At 35.8% G+C, this 24,712-nt stretch overlaps 1 protein-coding gene across 4 annotated transcripts in view; it reads left to right on the top strand.

Moving 5' to 3' along the window:
• The window catches only part of LOC100379078 (cytoplasmic dynein 1 heavy chain 1-like), a 127,227-nt gene that overhangs the window by 32,969 nt on the left and 69,546 nt on the right, over positions 1-24,712 (top strand). For all 4 annotated transcript variants that reach the window (XM_085495740.1, XM_085495730.1, XM_085495735.1 and 1 more), the window contains exons 18-35: positions 158-301; positions 5,859-6,005; positions 6,306-6,446; positions 7,016-7,119; positions 7,313-7,496; positions 10,075-10,194; positions 10,322-10,462; positions 10,626-10,724; positions 10,855-10,978; positions 16,763-16,908; positions 17,036-17,146; positions 17,706-17,915; positions 17,998-18,144; positions 21,330-21,496; positions 22,059-22,232; positions 22,441-22,606; positions 22,760-22,945; positions 24,326-24,514. In XM_085495740.1, the coding sequence (XP_085351866.1) occupies positions 158-301; positions 5,859-6,005; positions 6,306-6,446; positions 7,016-7,119; positions 7,313-7,496; positions 10,075-10,194; positions 10,322-10,462; positions 10,626-10,724; positions 10,855-10,978; positions 16,763-16,908; positions 17,036-17,146; positions 17,706-17,915; positions 17,998-18,144; positions 21,330-21,496; positions 22,059-22,232; positions 22,441-22,606; positions 22,760-22,945; positions 24,326-24,514 (2,700 nt within the window). The remainder of the gene's footprint in view (positions 1-157; positions 302-5,858; positions 6,006-6,305; positions 6,447-7,015; positions 7,120-7,312; positions 7,497-10,074; positions 10,195-10,321; positions 10,463-10,625; positions 10,725-10,854; positions 10,979-16,762; positions 16,909-17,035; positions 17,147-17,705; positions 17,916-17,997; positions 18,145-21,329; positions 21,497-22,058; positions 22,233-22,440; positions 22,607-22,759; positions 22,946-24,325; positions 24,515-24,712) is intronic.

Raw genomic sequence — 24,712 nt, 5'->3', positions numbered from 1 at the left:
AGTTAGTGACACTTACACTTGGTGATGCTAACATTAACACTACCCTGGCAAAGTTAGTGACACTTACCTAGATCTGTTATTGAAGCTAATCTACATGACTGGTTTATAAATATTATGTTGTGTAGAATGTATTTTAGTTACTATGTTTGTTTTGCAGGTTGAGAAGCGATTAGCAGGTCGTTTACAAGCTGGTCTCAGAGCATGGACTAAATGTTTGAAAGGTGAACGAGATGATACAGATGATACTATGGACACAGATGCTCCTACAGCTCATAAACCTGGTGGTGAACCACAGATAACTGTAAATATATGTATTTTATCATTACATGCAAACACTTGAGATAATAATATTTTGCAGGAGCCACTGGAGGAACTTTAAGCCCTTTGATTGCCGTACCTATTCCCATCAAAAAATCTGTATAGCATTTTGCCTTTTAATGAAAGGTGACAAAAATGATGGCCATGAAGGGAACAAGAATAAATTAACAAGACAATAATGCCGTGAACACTTAAAGGGTTTAATTTGAAGTGCTTCATTACAACTATGGTTGTCTCTTACCCTATAATGTGGCAGAGCTTATAACTACAATAAGTTACTTCATGTTTTTTATCAGGTCTTGTCATGGTGACTATCAAATCACATTACAGTCAAACCTCGATTATCCGAACACCGATTATCCAAATTACGGATTATCCGAACATGTTTCCAAAGTCCCATTTGAAATTTATTTACGGAACAAGACTGCATTTTTTATCTCCATTGTTGTTAACAAAAGAGTTGAAGAATGGGGTTCTTGTCACCTCTTTGTTTTGACGGACTTGCTAAGTTACGTCTTTTGTTTACCATGATGAAAGTGGTGTTACCGACACACGCTCGATCATCGCATATTTAGCACGTCCGTGTCGGACAGTCATTTGATCAGTCGGTTCCTTTGCTCAGCGTGAATAAAATAATTCACAGGTAAAAATGATTGACGTACACAATGATTTAAAACGAGAACATTTTCTGGAATATCATCATTCACTCAACGACTTTGTCACGAGTACGATCTACGCTTAAACCTACGCTATTCTACGCTATTTTACCATATCATCTATGAAGAGAAAACGTACACCACTAACCATCGAGCAGAAGGAGATTCTACAACGACTAGATAAAGGAGAGAAAGCAGCAAAGCTGGCACAAGAATACAATATCGGACGAACAACTTTTTAGGACATTAAAAAAGCACGGCCAATGATCGAGAAATTTATAAGCCACAGTGATACAGCGAGTGCTCTAAAAAGAAAGTCTATGAAACCGGCAAGAGACGAACAACTCGACCAAGCTGTGTTTTTGTGGTTTTCACAACAACGTGAGAAGGGAATTCCGATCTCTGGTCCGATGCTACAAGAAAAAGCTGCAAGTTTGCACGAGCAAATCCATGCCGATGAAATGCTACCCTCGTTAGATCACACCGTATCAAGTGGATGGTTGCAACGATTCAAAGATCGGCATGGCATTAGACAACTCAGTGTCCAAGGTGAAACGATGTCCGTAGATGACGGTGTTGTCGAAGAATATCGTAAGAAACTGCAGGTCATAATACAAGAAGGAAATTATGAACTCGAACAATTGTACAACGCCGATGAGAGTGGTTTGTTTTGGCGTGCTTTGCCAGACAAAACATTAGCAGCACATGAAGAAAAACAGGCAGACGGCCACAAAGTTCAAAAAAACCGCATCACAATTAAACCATGCGTCAATGCTACCGGGACTCACAAATTGCCACTTGTTTGCATCGGGCGTTATGCTAATCCACGATGTTTCAAAAACTGTGACAAGAATTCATTTCCAGTGAAATATAAATCACAAAATAAGGCTTGGATGACTTGTGATTTATTTTCATCGTGGTTTCTGAACGAATTTGTACCGGCGGTGCGATCACACTTAGCCAGGATGGGACTCCCACAGCACGCGCTACTGCTAGTTGACAACGCCGGTTCACAGTTTGAAGGGCAGCCAATTAGAATCACCGGATGGTAACATCAAGTGTTCTTTTTTACCGCCAAATACAACTTCAAAGCTACAACTGCTTTATCAAGGAATCATCGCAATTATGAAAAAATATTACCGCCGAAACATGCTACGTGCCGTCGTCGATGAAGACAATGAAGACAAGAATTTGAAAAAAATCGTCAAAACATTTACGGTTAAGGTAGAGATGCAGTTTATTTGGCTTGCTTTTTAATTGAGTAATTAGACAATGAAGATGGTATTATATATCCAACATGTTATATATTTTCTGAAAGCTTATTATACAAACTTTGTAAAACTTGTCTTTATTTTAAATATCCAGAATGCGTTTTTGATTTGGGGTCAAAAATATGCTTTTTTGGACAAAAGTGGTTTAAAAAAAATTAGCTTAAAAACTTCAAGTCCGTTTGTGGGTAAAATTACATCACTGGATACCTTGGTATACTACTAATTCAAATGCGTCCACTCATCTCTCTAACGACTTTCAAAGTCGCACAGCATGACCTCAAAGTTCACTCTTTTCTATTTTTGCATAATTTATATATCCATGTTAATTGCGGACTTGTTATTTTTGTTCCACTCGCCGTAATAAACTGTCCGGATGCATTTTGAAGGGGGAACACCTTGTCAATAATGTGTGAAAATTTCGAGGCAAATGGCCAAAGCGTCTATCAGCTATTTTAATTTAAAACCCAAGAATTCACCAAAAATAGAAGACGAGAAAAAGGCCAATTTGCATATTTGCGCGTTAAACAGGGAATTACTGCTTTGTCATACTTTGTCATACTTTCTAGACTATTGAAATTGAAAGTTAACGTATAGACATAGACATTTTATGTAAAATCGTTGGACCAGAACAACTGCTCTTGAATATATAAATCAGAAACACGTCATTCATACCAGTGTTTTGATGGGGTCGGTAAAAACACGTGGCAATGCCCAGTAAATATGTGGTCATCTCATGAATTATTAAACAGGGGGCGGTCCTAGGAAGGTGACCTTTTATCACGATCAAAACATCATGGCTTCTCTTCGATGTATTTTCAATAAAAAATCTACGAGTATTTCAGAGCCTATGGTTTACCGTGAAGAGTACAAAGTGGGATATTAAATTATTTATCCTTGATGATTTTTATGTAGTATATTGAGAACCAACTCCAGGAAGCGAACGCACAATAATGAATAATCGCGTAATCCTAGAATCGAAACGCGAGGCACAGAAGTTTTGTTCGTTTCCAATCCCATTTTTCCCACTGCAACATATTTGTTAAAAGAAATATTTGAATTATGTTCGTTTTTTAAGGAGGCATTTTTTTATTTTTCCGATTTTGGCAACGCCTTATTCAGGGATTTTCTAAGACAGTCGCAGACAATCAGCGCACGGATGTACGTACAAAACATGCTGTTGTACTACCGACGACGGTCGCCTGCAAGAAGAGAGCTCCAGCTCCTAACGTAAAAGTTTTAAAATTTCGACCGGTTTTAAATAATTAGTGTTGGAAATCTGACATGTTTTAAGAGTGCAAAATTAAGGTGCATTTTCGAGAATGAATAGAAATCAGCAAATGAAAAAAATAGGAGTGCTAAACATTGTGCTTCGTTAGTTTAAAAAATGGAATGTCCGTCAAATTGACGTAAACTTCCCCATTTTTCACGGAAAAAAGGAAAAAAGGTCGTGGCCGAGTTGCAGGCTAAAAAACTCAAATCAAAACAAAATCATCAATCAGTAAGTAATATGACATGGAAAACAAAACATCACACGCGGAGAAGCGGTCAGCGCGTCAAAAGAGTTGTTACCGTAATGTATCAAGTTACCTCTCTCTGTGATTTATTTTTCATTGAAATTATTTGGTTGTTTTCAATTAATTTTAGCGTACCTCTGCAATTTATTTTAGCATTGTCAGTTGTTTGCTTCATTGAATTAAACAGAGTTCGTCCGGTTGCAAACAAAGCTATCTCGCACCACCTAGCAAAACTTGCGAATGATCGTAGTAGAGGTATCCATTGGACAAAAGATACACAAAAGTTTGTATCTCCCCGACCCAGTGCAATATATCCGGTTAGAATCAAAGCTCACGTGTCCCTTATTTGAGGGACCAGATTCTGCCGTAAATTCGGGATGGGATTTAGAAAAAAATAAAATGGGACTTTTAAGGTGTATTTTGACGTCATTTTCTAAGTTTTACCGTAGTCATTGACACCTATTCAAGAGTATGATGTTTATTGTGACTAGCGTGAATGGGTAAGCTTCGTTTCGAGAATGAGCAGTTATCACTGTAAACAATGTTAAATTATTCTTCACATGCTCAGTTTATTTTTTAAGAACAATTATTTAAAAATAAAATCTCTCAGTCAATCAGAAACTCGGATTCATGCCTTCAGGGCAAGTCATGTTTGGACGCTCACATCAATTTTGTTTTTCGTTCGGTGAGCTGATGCCTTCAGTGTAGCTTTTGCCTCTTCGGACATAGAAATCATCTGAATCTTCTTTCTACCTCTCTTTCTTTTCACACCACGCATAATGTAATGATAAAAATTAGGAAAAAACACTGAGGAAATATGTTTGGTTTGCTAGCAAGCGAGAACTGATTTGAGAATAATTGCACATGCGCGTGAATTGAATGAACTATGACCCGTACAATCTCGATTTGCATATTGTCAATCAAAGGTCCTGTTATTTGGTTACTCATGCAAATTAGGCAATTGGACATAAACATTGCCACGTGTGAGTGTTTTTTATTTTTAACCAGAAAATAAACAGCATTTTTAACGGTGTTCCAATAAGAATTCATTGGTCAAATTTTCACAGAATGTTCTTTAGATAAAAATTTATATAAAAAACGAAAAAAACTATTTTGGATTGAAATTCACAAATAAACTGCATCTCTACCTTAAGGACGCATTGTTCATGATCGCCGATTCATGGAATCGTATCAAACCATCGACTGTGGCGGGGTGTTGGTACAATGGACTTCATGTCGGCGACCATGGCAATGAGCAAGGCGTGAGTATCAACGAAAGTGAGGAGATAACCGTTGAAATCAACGAGGCCTGTGTTGATCTAGGATTAGGAGTCATTGCCGAGAACGAACTTGATGGATCAACTGTGACAACGACATTGGGTCAGAGACTTTCACTAAGGACGAGATTGTAAAGATTGTAGCCGAAAATCAAAAAGACGACATTGAAAGTGACAACAACGAAAAAGAAAACATGCCGCCCAACGCACCAACACCAGCAGTTCCAGTGACCGAGGCAATCGACGGAATGCAACTTTTTATTGACTAGTACGAAGGTCAAGAGGACATTGATGCAGTGAAACTGATGCAGTTACGACAAATGCTTTCATTCGCAAAATCAAAAAAACAGAAAGTGAAACAACAGCGCCTGGATCATTTCTTTGGGTAACATTTACGAACATTTTGCACAGACTGAAACTGAAACAATATTGAAACTGAAACAAAAGTCGACTCTCACATTTTCTTCGTGGACACGTATTATTTATTTATTTATTTATTTTACTAACGTAATAATTAACAAAAATTTTCCTTAACAACGATTTTTTATTAATATTTACAATGTAGAATTGTAATACACGTTTATTAATTAAATGTAATGTACATGTATCAATAAAACATGAAATCAATGTACACTCTATTGTCCTTCATTTTATGTTAATTTTACGTTCGGATCGTTTATCCGAACGATCAATTAACTGAACAAATACGTCACCGCCCACTGTGTTCGGATAATCGAGGTTTGACTGTACATCCGTTTGTCCGGACCCTGTCCTGCATCATCCTCTTGACACATGATTAATTAATGACTTTTGATTTTGCAGGGTTTGATTCATGAATTGCGCATCACAAACCAAGTCATGTATCTGAATCCACCAATAGAAGAGACAAGATACCAATTAATGCAGCAGTTATTTGCATGGGAAGCTATTATTTGCAATCAGAAACGTATTCAGAGTCAAAGATACCAGGTAAGACAATTTGTTAAGAGATGTCACAAATGGAAAGCAGTGGTACATAAATAACATGAATTGTCTACTTAGACTGCAATCATACATAAATAACATGAATTGTCTACTTAGACTGCAATCATACATAAATAACATGAATTGTATACTTAGACTGCAATCATACATAAATAACATGAATTGTCTACTTAGACTGCAATCATTAATAACATGAATTGTCTACTTAGACTGCAATCATAAATAACATGAATTGTCTACGTAAACTACAATCATACATAAATAACATGAATTGTGTTTTTCTAGGTTGGTTTGGATCACCATGAATCGGAGACTGAGGTTACGTATCGTAGTTTGTTAACTCAACTACCTGATGGTCCTGATGCTCTTGACAATGCTTACATAGCAATAGATGAAACCATTAATAAGGTCAACGAATACATCAAGGTAAGAACTATGTATACAAAATACTATAGATACCATAGCAGTTTGTGACCTTAAAAAGCAGTTTGTGACCTTAAAAAGCAGTTTGTGACCTTAAAAAGCAGTTTGTGACCTTAAAAAGCAGGCCCCTGGGAATAGTCAGAAAAATGTTTTTTCTCAATTCTATGTAATTATAAAATTATGTACTATGTGTGGCCACACTTTGGCAGAAGTTGGGTTGAGGTGTGTTATAATGTGGGTATTCATGAATCAGTAGATCGGGTGGTTATAATGTGGGTATTCATGAATCAGTAGATCGGGTGGTTATAATGTGGGTATTCATGAATCAGTAGATCGGGTGGTTATAATGTGGGTATTCATGAATCAGTAGATCGGGTGGTTATAATGTGGGTATTCATGAATCAGTAGATCGGGTGGTTATAATGTGGGTATTCATGAATCAGTAGATCGGGTGGTTATAATGTGGGTATTCATGAATCAGTAGATCGGGTGGTTATTTATCTTGTAATATCTACAAAGAAATATAACTTCAACTTGTGATTGTGAATTTGGTTGTTACTGTTTTACTCTAGGTATGGTTACAATATCAGTCATTATGGGATATGCAACCACATAATATATATGGAAGACTAGGTGAAGATCTCAACAACTGGATGCAACTATTGATGGAAATACGGTATGTATCTTCACATTATTTGACTATTTATGTTCCATCGTGACTTCACTTTCAAGCTTGTCTATGATGTGTTTTAATATTTTCTCAACTAGACTATTTTGTAGCTGTGGATTGTGTATTTACATGTGGACTGTAATGACTTCCAGAAATGTGTATTATTGTAGTATTACAGTATTTTTTTTTTTTTTTATAGACAAGCTCGTACAACTTTTGATACCTCTGAGACGAGAAAAGAATTTGGTCCAATCATTGTTGATTATGCTAAAGTACAGTCAAAGGTCAATTTGAAGTACGACTCCTGGCATAAGGAAATCCTTAGTAAATTTGGTACTAATCTTGGGAATGAAATGACTTCATTCCATTCAGGAATATCGAAGGTATCCATAGATTTGATAGATTCCAGTGTGTGACATGTCATTGTCAGTTATTCTTGTGTTTGTCTGATTGTAGCATTCCAATGTGGCTTGTATAATTGAAAGTTGTAATCCAGTTCTCTAAAAACAGTACTGTACACATTTATCAAAAAAAATTCAAATATTTGATAGTGATTGGCTCATAAGCTCAATATCATCTATGCTCGTAAAGTGCCTTCCTGTTTTCACCCTTCACTGTATCAGGTGATAGCATAAATTGACTTTTTAGCTCCGCTGTCGACTTTGTCGAGCGGAGCTTATCATATGAGTGATTGTCCGTCGTCGTCCGTGTCAATGTTTTACTTTTTCAACTTCTTCTTGAAAACTACAAGCCTGAATGCTTTGATACTTGGTGTATATGTACCTTGGGTAGACCTCTCTTAGGTTTGTTCATTAGTCCCCGTTCGGACGGAGTCCGAAAACGGGGACTTATGTTTTGCCCTGTGTGCGTCCGTGCGTCCGTGCGTCCGTGCGTCCGTGATCACCTGTATCTCGAACATGCATGGACCGATTATGTTCAAACTTCACTCATACATCACACATTATATGGGACATATGCACATGCATTTTTTTCATGATCCGATTAACGATAGCCGAATAGCGGCCATTTTAAGGCCGAAAATGCATCAAAATGGCACATTTTCACCATTCCGGACCCGGATCTCAGTTATGCATGGACGGATTTCGTTCAAATTTGGTACATACATTAAACATAATAGGACCTTGATGCACGTCATTTTTTTTTTCGGATCAAGTTCGAAGTGGCCGACTGGCGGCCATTTTGTTTTAAAGAATTCAGTTCTGGATCCGTATCAGAGACATGTCTGGATTGATCAAGTTCAAACTTCACACACACAAGGTACATCATGTCACAAATATGTATGTGCATTTGTTTCATGATCCCATTAACGATAGCCAAATGGCGGCCGCTTTAAGGCCGAAAATGCATTGAAATCGCACATTTTCACCATTCCGGACCCAGATCTCAGTTATGCATGGACGGATTTCATTCAAATTTGGTACATACATTAAACATAATAGGACCTTGATGCACGTCATTTTTTTTTTCAGATCAAGTTCGAAATGGCCGACTGGCGGCCATTTTGTTTTAAAGAATTCAGTTCTGGATTCGTATCCGAGACATGTCTGGATTGATCAAGTTCAAACTTCACACACACAAGGTACATCATGTCACAAATATGTATGTGCATTTGTTTCATGATCCCATTAACGATAGCCAAATGGCGGCCGCTTTAAGGCCGAAAATGCATTGAAATCGCACATTTTCACCATTCCGGACCCAGATCTCAGTTATGCATGGACGGATTTCATTCAAATTTGGTACATACATTAAACATAATAGGACCTTGATGCACGTCATTTTTTTTTTCAGATCAAGTTCGAAATGGCCGACTGGCGGCCATTTTGTTTTAAAGAATTCAGTTCTGGATTCGTATCCGAGACATGTCTGGATTGATCAAGTTCAAACTTCACACACACAAGGTACATCATGTCACAAATATGTATGTGCATTTGTTTCATGATCCCATTAACGATAGCCAAATGGCGGCCGCTTTAAGGCCGAAAATGCATTGAAATCGCACATTTTCACCATTCCGAACCCGGATCTCAGTTATGCATGGACGGATTTTGTTCAAATTCGGTACTTACATTAAACATAATAGGACCTTGATGCACGTCATTTTTTTTTCCGGATCAAGTTCGAAATGGCCGACTGGCGGCCATTTTCTTAAAGAATTCAGTTCTGGATCCGTATCCAAGACATGTCTGGATTGATCAAGTTCAAACTTCACACACACATGGTGCATCATGTCACAAATAGATATGTGCATTTGTTTCATGATCCGCTTAGCAATAGCGGAATGATGGCCATTTTAAGGCCGAAAATGCATTAAAATCACGTATTTTCACAATTCCAGAACCGGATCTCAGTCATGCATGCATGGATTTTGTTCAGATTTAGTACAATGTGTTGTACATATGCAGGTGCATTTCGGTCATGATCTGCTTTGAATGTATATGTCACTCAAATATGAACGGAACGGGGACGTGTCATTGACAATGACTTGTTTCATGTTGATATCTTCAATTCTCTAATTTTGGTGAATATTTTTGTCATTTTTGGTAAAAAGTGATATTTTCGACTTCTTGTTAAAAACCAATAGTTCCAATTGCTTTGATACTACATATATAGGTACTACATGTGGACCTCTCTCAGATTTGTTTGTTTTGTGATGATATCTTCAATTCTCTATTTATTTTGGTGAATATTTTTGTAATTTTTGGTAAAAAGTGATATTTTCGACTTCTTGTTAAAAACTGTAAGTCTGATTGCTTTGATACTATTCATATTGTTCATTTTCTAATGATGTCTTCAGTTCTTTAATTGAAATGTGCATTGCTAACAGCGGAGCTATCTCAGCCGATAAGCTGCTTGTTTACTTATAAAAAAACTTAGCAAGCCATATCATGGTAATTTTCATAAGTTTACACAGATTGAATATGCTCTTCTTTTTGTCAGTCTCGTTCTGATTTAGAAAGCCAATCGATAGACACAGCGAGTACATCGGATGCAGTGACTTTTATCACCTATGTACAAGGCTTGAAGAGAAAAGTCAAATCCTGGGAACGTCAAGTTGAAGTAAGTGTCAGTGATTGATTTAAAAAAAAATAAGTGTGCCTTAGGGAAACTAGTGTTGTACATACAGTACAACAGAACAAAGCTATGCTGGATTATATCATAATAAATTACTTTTTGTATTTTTAAGATGTACAAGCATGGTCAGAGGTTACTAGAAAAGCAACGTTTCCAATTCCCAACATCATGGTTGTATGTAGATAACTTGGATGGTGAATGGGGAGCTTTTAATGAAATTATGAAGAGAAAAGACGGTGCTATTCAACAACAGGTATATATCAAGAACTTAGAAATTCATTGTCATATTCTGTTGTTAGTTTATCAAGTAAGGTTTGCTGATGTACATCACTGGTCAAAATCAAACTCTTGTACTGTTCTAAAAAAAAAAGGCTTGTAGTCTTGTGTAATAACTTGTTTTATGTAATTGTCTTTAGGTGGCTAGTTTGCAAATGAAGATTGTATCAGAAGATGAGACAGTTGAATGTAGAACTTCTGATCTATTGCTTGAATGGGAGAAAGGAAAACCAGTGCAGGTAAGATTCATGACATTTCAGCAATTTCTTAAGGTTGAGTGGGTAATGATGAAACGGGGTTGAGAATATAAGCTATTTCTGTTCTAGTTTCTCTGTTGTATGCTGATATTTTGATTTCTCATGTTTTCAGGGCGACACAAAACCTGATACAGCGCTGAAAGCATTAACGATATTAGAAGGAAAGTTTGCAAGATTAAAAGAAGACAGAGATAATGTGTGTAAAGCTAAAGAAGCACTTGAATTACAGGAACCAGGTTAGCAATGCCATCCCTTGTACAAGATTAATCATCTTTCAAACATTGCTTGTATCGAATATATGGACCTGAACTTTAGTAAAATACTGTAACACAGTTTGGCAATGAGATTGCCGATTATTTGACTACCATGAACTTGTGCAGTATTAATGACATAAAAAGTACCTTTTTTGCCAAATAACGAATTGATTTTGTTAAAAACCTTATGTTTCACTTTGTTACCATGACAAACAGAATGGAATACGAATGTACTGTGCATAGATACCATATTTCATTACAGCAATTCCAGGCACTGATTTGACACTAAAGTATCTGTCAATCATTCCTCTGATTTGCAGCCGGTGTTTACAATTCTAGTTACAACTTATGTGAATTTGAAAACAAAGTGTGTAGCCTATTGTAGTAAGTTACAGTACTCATTTCGCCCTACCTCCCGCCCGCTTCCGGATTTCTATCGCTTTTTTTTCGCTCGCTTTGTTCAATTCGACCGCGCAATTTCCGCTTTTTTTTCGACCGCGCAAATCCGGAAGTATCCGCTCGCGCAATCGCTCGCTCGCTCGCCTGACAGCGCAACCGCCCGCATTTACAGTTCATTACCTTCTGTTTCATGTACAAGTGTATCATTTTTGTTTTTATGATGTTAAAATAAGAATAAATACAATCAGAAATTTATAGAACGACCGTTGAAAAAATACGGTGGATCACACGGCCATATAAAATTGGTAATAATACATGCGCGTAGCAATAATGTCCACCATAAACAAGATCGAACCAAACATGTGAAATCAAATACGACACTGACACAGACACAACTAATATGAAATAAAACCATTCTATTTTTGGTGGAGAGCGAAAAATGTCCACTGTAGAGTACGGTATTTGTTGAGTAACCGTGTGTAAGGTGACGGTTGTCATGCACGCATGGTTTGGGTTTAACTCGGGTCAAGTTGTAGTTATGTTAAAATCCGTGGCACCTATAACAATTGAAGAATATCTGCAGGAATAGTAAGACTGTGAAAAAAACGACTGATCGATTGTTATAGAATGACCGTAGTGTACAATTTGTCAAACAAATACAATACTTGCAAATGTAATGTCGACCAGCGCCCATCTTACTTGTCCAAAGTTGTCGAAGCAGACATCAATGGAGATCGCGTTTTTTACTCCCATGTGCGAAGCACAAAATGGGAGTCTTTGCAGTTAGTGTGTCTGTATGTATGTATGTATGTGTGTGTGTGTGTGTGTGTGTGTGTGTGTGTGTGTGTGTGTGTGTGTGTGTGTGTATGTGTGTCCGACTGTTCCACTGCTATCTCAAGAACCATACATTGGTTTTTTTATGAAACTTGGTGCATAGATGCTCTGGGCCAATGCGCAGATTTGATTAGGTTTTGGTAAAAATCCATGCTCGTTGATTACCTAATTTGCATGATAATTAGCTAATTTTTAGCTGTTCGATGACTGTTCCACTGATATCTAAAGAACCACTCATTGGATTTTGATGAAACTTGGTACATAGATGCTCTGAACATGTGCGCAGATTTGATTAGTTTTTGGTAAAAATCCGTGCATATTAATTACCTAATTTGCATGATAATTAGCTATTGTTTAGTGGTTCCATGACTGTTCCACTGATATCTAAACAACCACTCATTGGATTTTGATGAAACTGGGTACATAGATTTTCTGAACTAATGCTAGGTTTTGATTAGTTTTTGGTAATAATCTGTGGATACTAATTACCTAATTTGCATAATGATTAATCAATTTTCGGTTTTTCCACTGATATCTCAAGTACTAATCATCACATTTCAATGAAACTTGGTACATGGATGTCATATGACACTGCACAGACCTGATAGTTTTTATGGTAATATCAGTACATATAATTACCTAATTTGCATAATTAACTAATTTTCAGCTTTTGATATAAGTAGTGAGCATTACATTTCAATGAAACTTGGTACTTACATACTCATGGACTATGCAGAGATTGTTTCGGATAAATATTTGTGCATATTAATCACCTAATTTGCATAATTAGTTAATTTTCAGCTTTTCCACGCGTATCTCAAGTACTAATCATTGCATTTCAATGAAACTTGGTACATAGATCCTTTAGGACTATGCAGAGACCTGAATAGTTTCAGGGTAAATAATTGTGCATATTAATTACCTAATTTGCATAATTAATTTTCAGCTTTTCTACTGATATCTAAAGTACTAATCATCACATTTCAATGAATCTAAAATTATGCAGAGACCCAATTAGTTTTTGGTAAATATCTGTGCATATTAATCACCTAATTTGCATAATTAACCAATTTCCAACTTTCACACTGATATCTCGGGTACTATCGGTAATCATCACACATCAATGAATGTTTATACATGGATTCTGTAGGACAATGGACAGACCTGGATATTTGTGGGTTAAAATCTGTACATATTAATTACCCAATTTGCATAATTAACCAATTTTAAGCTTTCACACTGATATCTAAAGTACTAACTTCCATTTTAATGAAACTTAGTACAAAGATGCTCTAGGACAATGTACAAACCTAATTAGTTTGGGGTAAAACTCTGTTCATATTATTTCCCCAATTAGCATAATAATTCATAATTTTTTGGTCCTAATCACATTTCAATTAAACTTGGTACATAGAGTTTTTGTTACATTGCGCAGACCTCATTAGTTTTACAATCAAATCTGTTCATGTTAATTTTCTGATTTGCATAATTAGTTTTCAGCTAAGTAATTTCAAATTATATTTAATGTGTCTCCAATACTCTCAGCACATGGGAGTTCTTTCTAAGCTTTCTTTGATTTAACTAGGCGGCTGGCAAGCAGACTAACACGTTACATAAACTTGTTGAATTACAATTATGGTTTTTATTTTTGCGCCCAATGTCTCGTTATAAAATAAAGGATTTAAATTTTGCAGGGTATTCAGTTTTTTTGCGAACTCTGGGCAAAATACTTTCATGAGCTGTACGTAGTTCACATACAGCCAAAACAAAGTCAGTTTGGACATTAAGTTGTGAGAGGCGACAAAACAAACGCTGCCAGTGATAGATTACGTGAATAAAAGAACAAAATAAACGCAATCAAAGACGCCGACCAAATGCTTTGGAAATAAATAGAACACGTTGCTAAGAGGAATCGCACCTGCATCTCGACGATGTCTCCGGTCATGAGCAGGGTTTGCCGCATCTTAGAAAAATTGAAAGTTAACAAGGAATCAGTGTCGGGGAACCATTCACAATGTTTGCATGAAAAATCCCACGTGAAAGCGTTTTTTTTTTTTTCTGTTACAAACACTATGGTACCTGAATCCCGATTAATTCATAAATATGAATCGGTAAGGGTCAATTTCCTGCAATCCTTCAAGATTACATTTGCCTCCGAAAATCTTTCTAACGATGACCTGGAAGATTGCCATGATTGAGTGCCACCATTTCTGTTCTAAGATTTATTCAGTATAATATACAAATGTTCACCCCAACAGAGGTGGACATACAGTTTTAGCGACCCGAAGAGCTCCTTGTCAACCGAGGCGAAGCACTACAATAAAGACTTTCCGTTCCCAATAAATAAGGCTACACCGATTTAATTTTATGGATGACATCCGCGCGCGCATTAGTTTTCGCCTATTCTCAAAAAAAAAAAAAAAAAAAAAAAAAAAAAAAAAAAAAAAATCTCCTACAACGAGTCTCCACAGATCGGTTTTCTGTCCGGAACTTGCCGACTCATATTGTCGCAAAGCGCCGACTTGTTGTAAAACTCGTTTTGGATTACCTCAAAACTTCGCTGGTTCCCGGCGTCCTTTGCGAATGGTAGGTACCTTCTTATTTTTTTTTCATTTTCTGATTCGGATAATTTGCTTGCACACACATTCAGTAATATTTTGAACATATGACGCATTTTCATCAAGATTCATGTACATAATTTTCTGCATCCAAATTTTTGTTGACTCTCTGTTGGTGTTTTTTTCCAATATCGAGCCTCTTATAATTTGTTACCGAGTTGAAGTAGTTCTTGAGCATTTGTGTCTACACTTAGTCTATCTAAAAGCTGTAGTTTGAATGTCAAAGAAGTTAATTTCCAGGTTGCTGTTGACAAACTTATTGTTCATTTTTAATTTTTTTTTTTTTCAATACAACACAGTAAGTTTTTCTTTATTATTGAGTTGATGTATATGCCTTTGGCAAAGCTAACATCTGCCTTACCCTATTGTCTTTTCAAAATCAAAGGTGATGATACCTGTGACAGTAATACAGTACGAAATGTGTACATCAGCATGTGCCTCCTACAAATAAAGACTTGTTGTTTTTTTGATACACTGTGGTTAAATTCGTAATAATAGCTTCGTAGTCCTGTGGTTTTAGCAGCATTTTTTTTTGGGGGCCGAATTTTTTTTTTTTCGCCCTCTCGCATTAGTTTTGGGGTCTTCAGAGGATGTCATCCATAAAATTAAATCAGTGTGGCCTAATAAAAAAAAAACTTCTCGTTCCCGACATGAAATTTTTTCGTTTTGCGTGAAAAAACCTGGAAAAAAACCCTGATTTTGACAAAATAATTTAGAAATTGATATTAGAAATAATTCATAACGAAATCTATTCGATATGTACCCATAATTTTTTATCATAATTACTCATTACACACGAATATTACAGAAAAAAATAATTTGCTATATTATCTATATTTGTGCCTTTTATTTGTCTTGAATCGTGACTGTACTCAGATATGCGATTAATCGTCACAGTCATTATACTAGTAGGTTAAGTCCAATTGATTTGTAGAAATTCAGCTATGCGATAATTATATGTGCAGTTTTGTTTTGCGCACCCAGACACGAGCAAAAGTTAACCAATAGATTTTCTGAACTACAGCATTCGTATTACTTATGCAAATTGAGTAAGGGTCATAGTGTGAGTTGCGTTCACAAATAACAAAGTGTCAAATTATTTTGAGCGCCGTTCGGAATAAATTTAGTCAAAATCACACACAGAAACTCAAACACAACACACAAATACTAGTACTCAATACATATTGCGATTGACCAGTTATATAGCTACACACACAGGGACGTAAATAGGTAAATACAGGTCACAGTTCGACTTGCTTAGCAAACGTTACAATGTGTCAAGTGATTTGAAGGCGTCTTTGTTCCAAAACAGAGAAACAATAGGCGTTGTGTTTTGAATCGTGATTAAAACCTAAATTTATTACGAATAAAAACATACAATGTACGATCATTGTTACTCCAGCGGTCGGTTGGCAAGCGGACGATGTTTCTGAAGCCAACCATAGCAGGAGCGAGCGAGCGAACAAAAGCGAACGCGAGCGAGCGGAAAAAAAGCGGTCGGTTTCCGGTCGGAAAGCAGCGAGCGGTCGGAAATTAAGCGATAAGCGGTTGGGAAAAAAAGCGATAAAAGCGGGAGGTTAGGCGGAATGAGTACTGTATCAACATCTAGCACGACTTCAGCGTCAAATCAGTGCCTGGAATTGCTGTAATACACATGAATGATTGAATTCAGTTCTTGGTCCTCATTTCTTAGTTATTCAAATTGGGGATGATGACCAGTTTATTCATGATTTTCATTTATAATCATATAAACTTTACAATCAGATAATTTCAAATTTATCAATTGAATCTTTTCCACTGACTTTTTTTCTGGTAAAGACAAGGTTGAAATCCTTGTCCCATATTATGTCATAAATAATCTCTAGGTTTCCTATCTTATCATGTATTCAGTGTGTGATTGACATTTTTACTACAGGTACTATTAGCCCCAGTGAAGACAGAATGCTTGTAGCATTAGAAGAATTACAAGATTTGAAAGGTGTTTGGTCTGAATTGGCTGCAATATGGGAACAAATTGACGGTCTTAAAGATACACCTTGGCTTACTGTTGCACCAAGAAAGGTAATATTCTTTCACTCACAATCACTGATGCCTTCAAAAGAAACAAAATTTACAGCCTTTACAAGAAAATCATTGGTCAGCCAAAGCCAAGCTTTATTCAAACTTTCTGTATTATCTTTTTTTTCAGTTGCGTCAAAGTCTTGATACACTGGCAACTCAACTCAAATCATTCCCAGCTCGGTTACGTCAGTATGCTTCATTTGAGTTTGTCAACAGAGTACTCAAGGGTTATGCTAAGGTACGTATTTATGTAGTTATCCAAAGATGGTGGTGTCTAATTTGCATACTTGATTACCTTGCATTGGTTCAGACTTTGTGGGTAATTCACCCTATTCTTTTTTTTTTGACTCTCCAAATGATAAAATGACTAACAACACTTAATCACAGTATATTTATGGCAAGATGTGCATATTAAGTATTGAAAGACAATATTTACTAGCGACAAGCAACTTGTTGCTTGCGTGTTTTGAGATACGCTGCTGTCGCGCTATTGGTCAGTATTGGTCAGCTGTTTGAATGACGTTTACTGAACTCCATGGGCAGGTGAATTGAAAGAAAAGGTGTCAGGTTTAAGTATGCAAAGGAAAAAAAATGAACGGATTACAGTAATTATTATAAATGTCTGTATACATGAGTGTATTTAGTATGATATTAGGTGTGTACTGAGTAATTATTCTGAACATCAACTGAACAGAAATGTTTGTAGCATTATCTATCAGTGTTTATGAGTCAGGTTTACTTTGAAAAGTTGTCTTAAAGACTTGTTCATAACTACAGACTAATATTGTTGTCTGCAGGTCAATGTGCTGATAGTTGAGCTGAAATCAGATGCTTTGAAAGAAAGACATTGGAAACAGTTAATGAAGAAATTGCGTGTGAATTGGGTGTTGTCTGACTTAACATTAGGCCAGATTTGGGATATTGATTTACATCGAAATGAACCTATTATTAGAGATATCATTAACATTGCACAAGGTGAAATGGCTTTGGAAGAATTTATGAAAATGGTGAGTAAAACTATACCTAATTACAGTAATGCTGCATGTATATTGCTGACAACAAGTTCATGTTACTATTTCTACTACATAGGTACGTGAAGCTTGGCAGAGTTATGAACTTGAACTTATAAACTATCAGAATAAATGTAGATTGATACGTGGATGGGATGATTTGTTTACTAAAGTCAAAGAACATATAAACAGTGTAGCTGCTATGAAATTATCACCATACTACAAGGTATGTATACCAGTATGCTGTCTCCAGTGTTTTTGACTCCCGTGTGCGAAGCACAAAAAGGGAGTCTTTGCAGTTAGTGTCTGTCTGTCTGTCTGTCTGTCTGTCTAACCATGCATTAATTTTTGATGAAACTTGTTGCATACAGTACAGTTCTCGCGGAAGCTTTGGCTTCACTTCATGAAGCTAAATAGAAGTCCCACGCATGGACTGAGTGAAAGAAAATAGGCTAAAATAAAACCTAATATCTCTTTGTGTATTTGTCAATTTTGCATACATTTTTTGTGACAGTATGTTCGTAAATATTTGGAAAAATCCCGACGTCCATTATTCAACACAATCAGCATTTATTTATCGTAATTCATGGGATCATGTCCCGTAATTTGCGGGCTGTAAAACCAAATAATTAAACATGTATTATTTATTATATCTATATTTTTGTTTTACCTCGTGAAACTACAACACAGCGTAGAGTTGTCGGGGTGAAACAGTCGCCTTGAAATCGATGGAACTTCAATTATCCATTTCTCGCCTTGAAATAAAATTAAAAAAATTCGAAGAGCATCGGGGGATATATTATTAACCAGTCTTACCAATCGCTAGCTTTATATTATTCAAATCCATAAAATTCACGAGTTTTTTGACATTTGTTGGCAACTTCCAGGCTAAAAATGGTTGAAAATGTGGGTGTGGTTCTCTTGCAAAGTCCCGTTGATAATACGAACAAATATGGTTCTGTGACCCAGGTCGTTCTTTGATCAGGTGACTTTCAGCAAATCAATGATGTTGTAACAAAGCATATTTGACGCTAATTGAAGGGTCGTCGTACTGTCCAATCTCCGCTGTCGATTCACTGTGCTGTGACAGGCTTCACAATCATTCACTGAAAAACATCGGTATATTTTGATAAACGGCTGGGATTTGACCTCAGTTCAAAAAAGAAAAAAGAAAAACTGGGCTGAGATACAAATCAGTTTTGCAAGTTGGGAAATAAGGTAAACCAGATTGGGGTCAATAATATTCAGTATCAAAGGACTTCTGTGTGTATAATGAGTTTCAAATTGTTCGACTGGTCACCAAATATTTACGGCTACAACTAAATGAACACTTTTTTTCTGAAGCCCAATAAATTATTTCTGCACGTCAAGTGCTATAGATTCAATTTTTTACCAGGCCTGTGGCTCGTTTTTATTCTAAAATATTTTTTTGTGAGAATACTTTTAAAGTACGTATAGATCGAGCTCAGGTCACTGATTGTGACTTAATTTTGAAAATTGGATGTAAAATTTTACCAGACCGACGCCACCACCACCATCCAATCATAGTTGGAAATGTACGCACTTGTTTTGGAACTTTGTATCAAGATGGCAGGCGACAGCGCCAGGCGGTGTTCGCGTGTTTTGCATGTATTAGTAGTCCGGGCATGGGATCTGACTCAGCTAAAACTAAACGAAACACAGAAAAATACCACTAAAATGAGGAATCTGAATCTGTTCTCTTACCAGCAAATAAAATGAACGAAAATATGGTAATTTTATAACAAGAATAGTTTCATTTCGTATAGCAAATTGTGTTGTTTCCGAACGACGATTGCATCGTGTGATTTAAATTTATCACGTTTTTCCTTGCAGTCAATATGACACTCGTCACCTTGCAGATTCCAATGTACTTCACATAGTTTTTGGTACCCAATACTCGCAACATTAAATAATTAAACAAGATATCTTTTTAAAATGTCATTTTACTCTTGGTCATATTATTTTATTCTCCTTACCACTTTGAATTTCAAATCGATTACATATCGAACTTCTGTACACGCGTTTTTTCTCTACTGCCTTTCCATGTGAAAATAATGAGGTCATACTCATGTCACAATACTTTGAAGCTGATGTCATGTTGATGCCATGAGACTGCGAAGCAGAGGCCACGATGATGCCACAAAATAAGAGAGGCGAACACAGCTTCAATTTTCAATGACGCGAAGCTGATGCCACAATGATGCGATGCTGAGGCGACAATGAAGCCATGTGTAAGCGCCAATGATGCCACAAAAGCCAAAGCTTCCGCCAGAACTGTACTGTAGATGCTCTGGACCAATGCGCAGATTTTATTAGGTTTTGGTAAAAATTCATGCAAGTTAATTACCTAATTTGCATGATAATTAGCTAATTTTTAGCTGTTCCATGATTGTTCCACTGCTATCTAAAGAACCACTCATTGGATTTTGATGAAACTTGGCACAGAGATGCTCCAAACTAATGTGCAGATTTGATTAGTTTTTGGTAAAAATCTGAGCAATATTAATTAACTAATTTGCATAATGATTAATCAATTTTTGGCTTTTCCACTGATATCTCAAGTACTAATCATCACATTTCAATAAAACTTGGTACATAGATATCATAGGACACTGCACAGACCTGATAGTTTTTAGGGTAATATCAGTACATATTAATTACCTAATTTACATTATTAATTAATTTTTAGCTTTTGATATTTCAAGTAGTAATCATTACATTTCAATGACACTTGGTACATAGATGTCATAGGACACTGCACAGACCCCTGGTTTGTTTTTTGGTAAATATTTGTGCATATTAATTACCTTATTAGCATAATTAGTTAATTTTCAGCTTTTTGTCTGATATCTCAAGTACTAATCATATTTCAATGAGACTTGCTACATAGATCTTCTAGGACTATGCAGAGACCTGATTATTTTTAATTGGATATTAATTACCTAATTTGCATAATGTTCCACTGATATATAAAGAATTGGATATATAAACTATGCAGAGACCCAATTAGTTTTTAGTAAATATTTATGCTTATTAATCATGTTAATTAGGTAACACTGATATCTCAATTACTGATCATCACATTTGAATAACATTTGGTACATAAATGCTCTAGAACAATGACATAATAATTCATAAATTTTTTTGTTCTGTTCTGTTCATAATAGTTACCTGATTTACATAACTAGTTTTCAGCTTTTCAATCAATATCTATATAATTTTTAATGTGTCTTCAATACTCTCAGCACACGGGAGTTCTTTCTAAGTTTTCTTCGATTTTGTTTTGTTTTTCAATATTTACTGACACTCAAAATACAATGAAAAGATCCCAATTATATATTGCAACCTTGTTGGGTACATTTAACTTTTGCATTTATAATTTATTTCTAGGTGTTTGAGGAAGATGCACTGTCTTGGGAAGAGAAATTGAATCGTATTAATGCCTTGTTTGATGTGTGGATTGATGTACAGAGGCGCTGGGTCTACTTGGAAGGTATATTCACTGGTAGTGCTGATATTAAACATTTGTTGCCTGTTGAAACACAGAGATTCCATAGGTAAGTCATAATAATCTTAGTATTTTCAGAATTGAGTGTAAAACCTTTTAAACAGTTAAAAACTTCCCATTTATTGACACAAATTTTCTTCCAAGCTATACTGTAAACACTTTAATCATTCACTGATTTTAGTATGCTGATAAAATAAAATCACTAAATTAATCCATGTGAACATGAAAAGTAACATTAGCACTCGCTGTTTTCGCGGCGAAGTTGTTAAATTTAAAACCCAGCACTTCCTCTCCCTTTCATAGTATCAGATATGCTCATAGTGTATGAACATAATAAGTTGTATTTCAATATTTCAGAATACAATAAATGCAACTAATGGTTTACATGTACTTAGATGTGTTTCTTAATACAACAAATATGATAGTCAGATATGTTGAAAAATGTTCTTGTAGTTGACACCAAATCAGATTTGACTGTTGCTTGACATCTGTGTGATTTGCCATTTCTATTAAAAGCAATTTGTTGATGTATTTCTAGATCTTGTGGTGTTCTAAAATATCATTGAATGCCATGAGTTTTAAGTGAAGTTAAAGCATTTTCCCTTTAACAGTATAAGTACAGAGTTCTTGGCTTTGATGAAGAAAGTTTCCAAGTCACCATTAGTATTGGATGTGTTAAATATACCTGGTGTACAGAGATCTCTGGAAAGATTGGCTGATTTGTTAGGAAAGATACAGAAAGCACTGGGAGAATACTTGGAAAGAGAAAGAGCGTCCTTCCCCAGGTATGTCACAAAATGCGAATAGTGGCATAAGGCAAGAATGAATTCTAAAATGAGCAACTGAATGGAAATAAAAATACTGTAGAACAGTTTGAAAAAAATATTGTTAAGTATTGATTATTGTTTAAGGGCATATTATATTTTGCAAAATAACAAATTAATAAACCCTGTGCAGTGTACTACTTCTAATACTGCTTGTATCTCTCTTCAGATTCTACTTTGTTGGTGATGAAGATTTGTTGGAAATTATTGGTAATAGTAAGAATGTTGGTAGACTTCAGAAACATTTCAAGAAGATGTTTGCCGGTGTTGCTACATTGCTCTTAAATGAAGATAATACTGTTGTAAAAGGTATTGCATCCAGAGAAGGTGAAGAGGTAAGTACACACATGTATGTCGCCACTTAGTTGTACATTAGGACTGTTTCATTTTATTACTGTAAATGGCAACAAGTTATCTTCATTGAGTAGACTATGCCAATACAGCCCAGTGGAAGGTACTCACTTAATGACTGATTGTTTGTATTACAGGTATATTTCAAGACTGTAATTAACATCAAAGAGAACCCTAAAATCAATGAGTGGTTAACGATGGTTGAGAAAGAGATGCGTGTGACACTAGCTAAGTTGTTAGCTGATGCTGTGAGTGGTGTCTCGCAATTCAAGGATGATAACATTGATGGGAACAAGTACATCTTGTGGGTTGATCAGTATCAGGTAAATATAATAATAATTTTTAGTCCCCGTTCCGACGCAGTCCGAAAACGGGGACTTATGTTTTGACCTGCGTGTGTGCGTGCGTCTGGACCTGTATCTTAGAAATGCCTGGGCAAATCGCAATCAAACTGATTCAAGATGGCCGAAACAAGCATTTCTCGGCTGTTTACAGATGGATTTTGTTCAAATTTGGTATATACGTTAGACATGGGACCTTGATGCAAATAATTTTCTTTTTCAGATAAGATTCAAAATGGCCGACTGGCGGCCATTTTTGTGCTAAAAAAATCATCAAATATCAAGCATTTCTGGATGGATTTCGTTCAAATTTGGTACATACATTAGACATTACGGGTTCCTGATGCACGTCATTTTATTTTTCCAATTGCATTCAAAATGGCTGACTGGCGGCCATTTTGTTTTAATAATTGGGCTTCTAGAGTCATATCTCTGAAATGCTTTGACTGATTATATTCAATTTTTTTATATTTGTTATACATCATATTATATATATATACATGTATTCAAAATGGTTGATTTTGAATGCTGTTCCAGAGCAATATCTCTCAATATGGACAAGTACTTTTTTGATGATCAGATACAAATGTCAATCATTTTAATGTTAAAAAAATCATATTCCTGGTTATATTCCAGCTATATTACTATAAACAAAACTATATATCTTAAATTTGATAACTAATGAGGACTGTGCCATGCATGGCTTGTTATTATAGCCGTAAAGAAATTACAATTACAGTAATTTATTTTTCTTTGTCATGTTGATATTGTGTAAATAACTGTGTAGTAAACCTGGTGCTTGTTTTTCAGTAAAAGCATTGTTTATGTATCTGATAATGTCTAAGCATTTAAGCAGAGATGGCTTTGTCGTTGTTTGAAATCATTTTCAATTTGTCTGTGTTCTGTGTTGAGAAATTATTGTAAATTCTGTTGAATTGTTCATAAAGTTCCTGTCTATCATTTGTATATATTTGACAGTGTATTATGGAATGCATTTCATCTTCTGCTGTTTTTACATATTTTTCAAAGTCTTTCATCAGCAGCTGTTTTGGAACGTGTCTTTCTCACAATTTAAATTTTTAGACTATAGCAGCTTAGTCTTAGTTTGCCTAATGTTTTAATATCTTGATATTTGTTATAATGTTTAAATAAGGTACACTTTTAATTGTATGATTTAAAAGTCTGTATGTGCGCGTATTTTGAGTTTTCTCTATTGTTGGTCTCATTCCAGGTCTTTGTTAATTTTTCTCTTGATATGTCATGGAATATATCAATGTAAGTACAAAGGTATGTACAGGGAGACCACTATCAACTATTGCATTTGTCAGAAAGTTATTAAGTCATATTTAATTTACTCTATAGGCGCAGTTAGTGGTGTTATCAGCTCAGATAGCCTGGTCTGAGGGTGTTGATAAAGCGTTGACAAACACTGAAGGCTTAAGTAATCCATTAGAAGGTGTCTTGAAGACTGTAGAAGCAACACTCAATGTATTGGCTGATTCTGTACTACAGGAACAACCACCAGTGAGAAGGAAAAAACTGGAACATCTGGTGAGAATTAAACCCATACAGTACTCATTTCACCCAATCTCCTGCCTGCTTTCGCTTTTCAATTCCTTTTTTTTGCTCGCTTTTGCTTTTTTAAATCGACTGGACAATTTCTGCTTTATTTTAGACCACACCAAACCCGAAATATCACCGCTCGCTCGCTCGTGTTTAAATTTGGGACTGCCAAACAATTTCCGAGGT

This window comes from Saccoglossus kowalevskii, chromosome 2 (genome assembly GCF_978046115.1).
Source record: "Saccoglossus kowalevskii chromosome 2, keSacKowa6.1, whole genome shotgun sequence".
NCBI classification, from domain to species: Eukaryota; Metazoa; Hemichordata; class Enteropneusta; family Harrimaniidae; genus Saccoglossus; species Saccoglossus kowalevskii.
The sequence above is the reverse complement of the archived record's forward strand: the minus strand, read 5'-3'. Positions and strand labels throughout refer to the sequence as shown.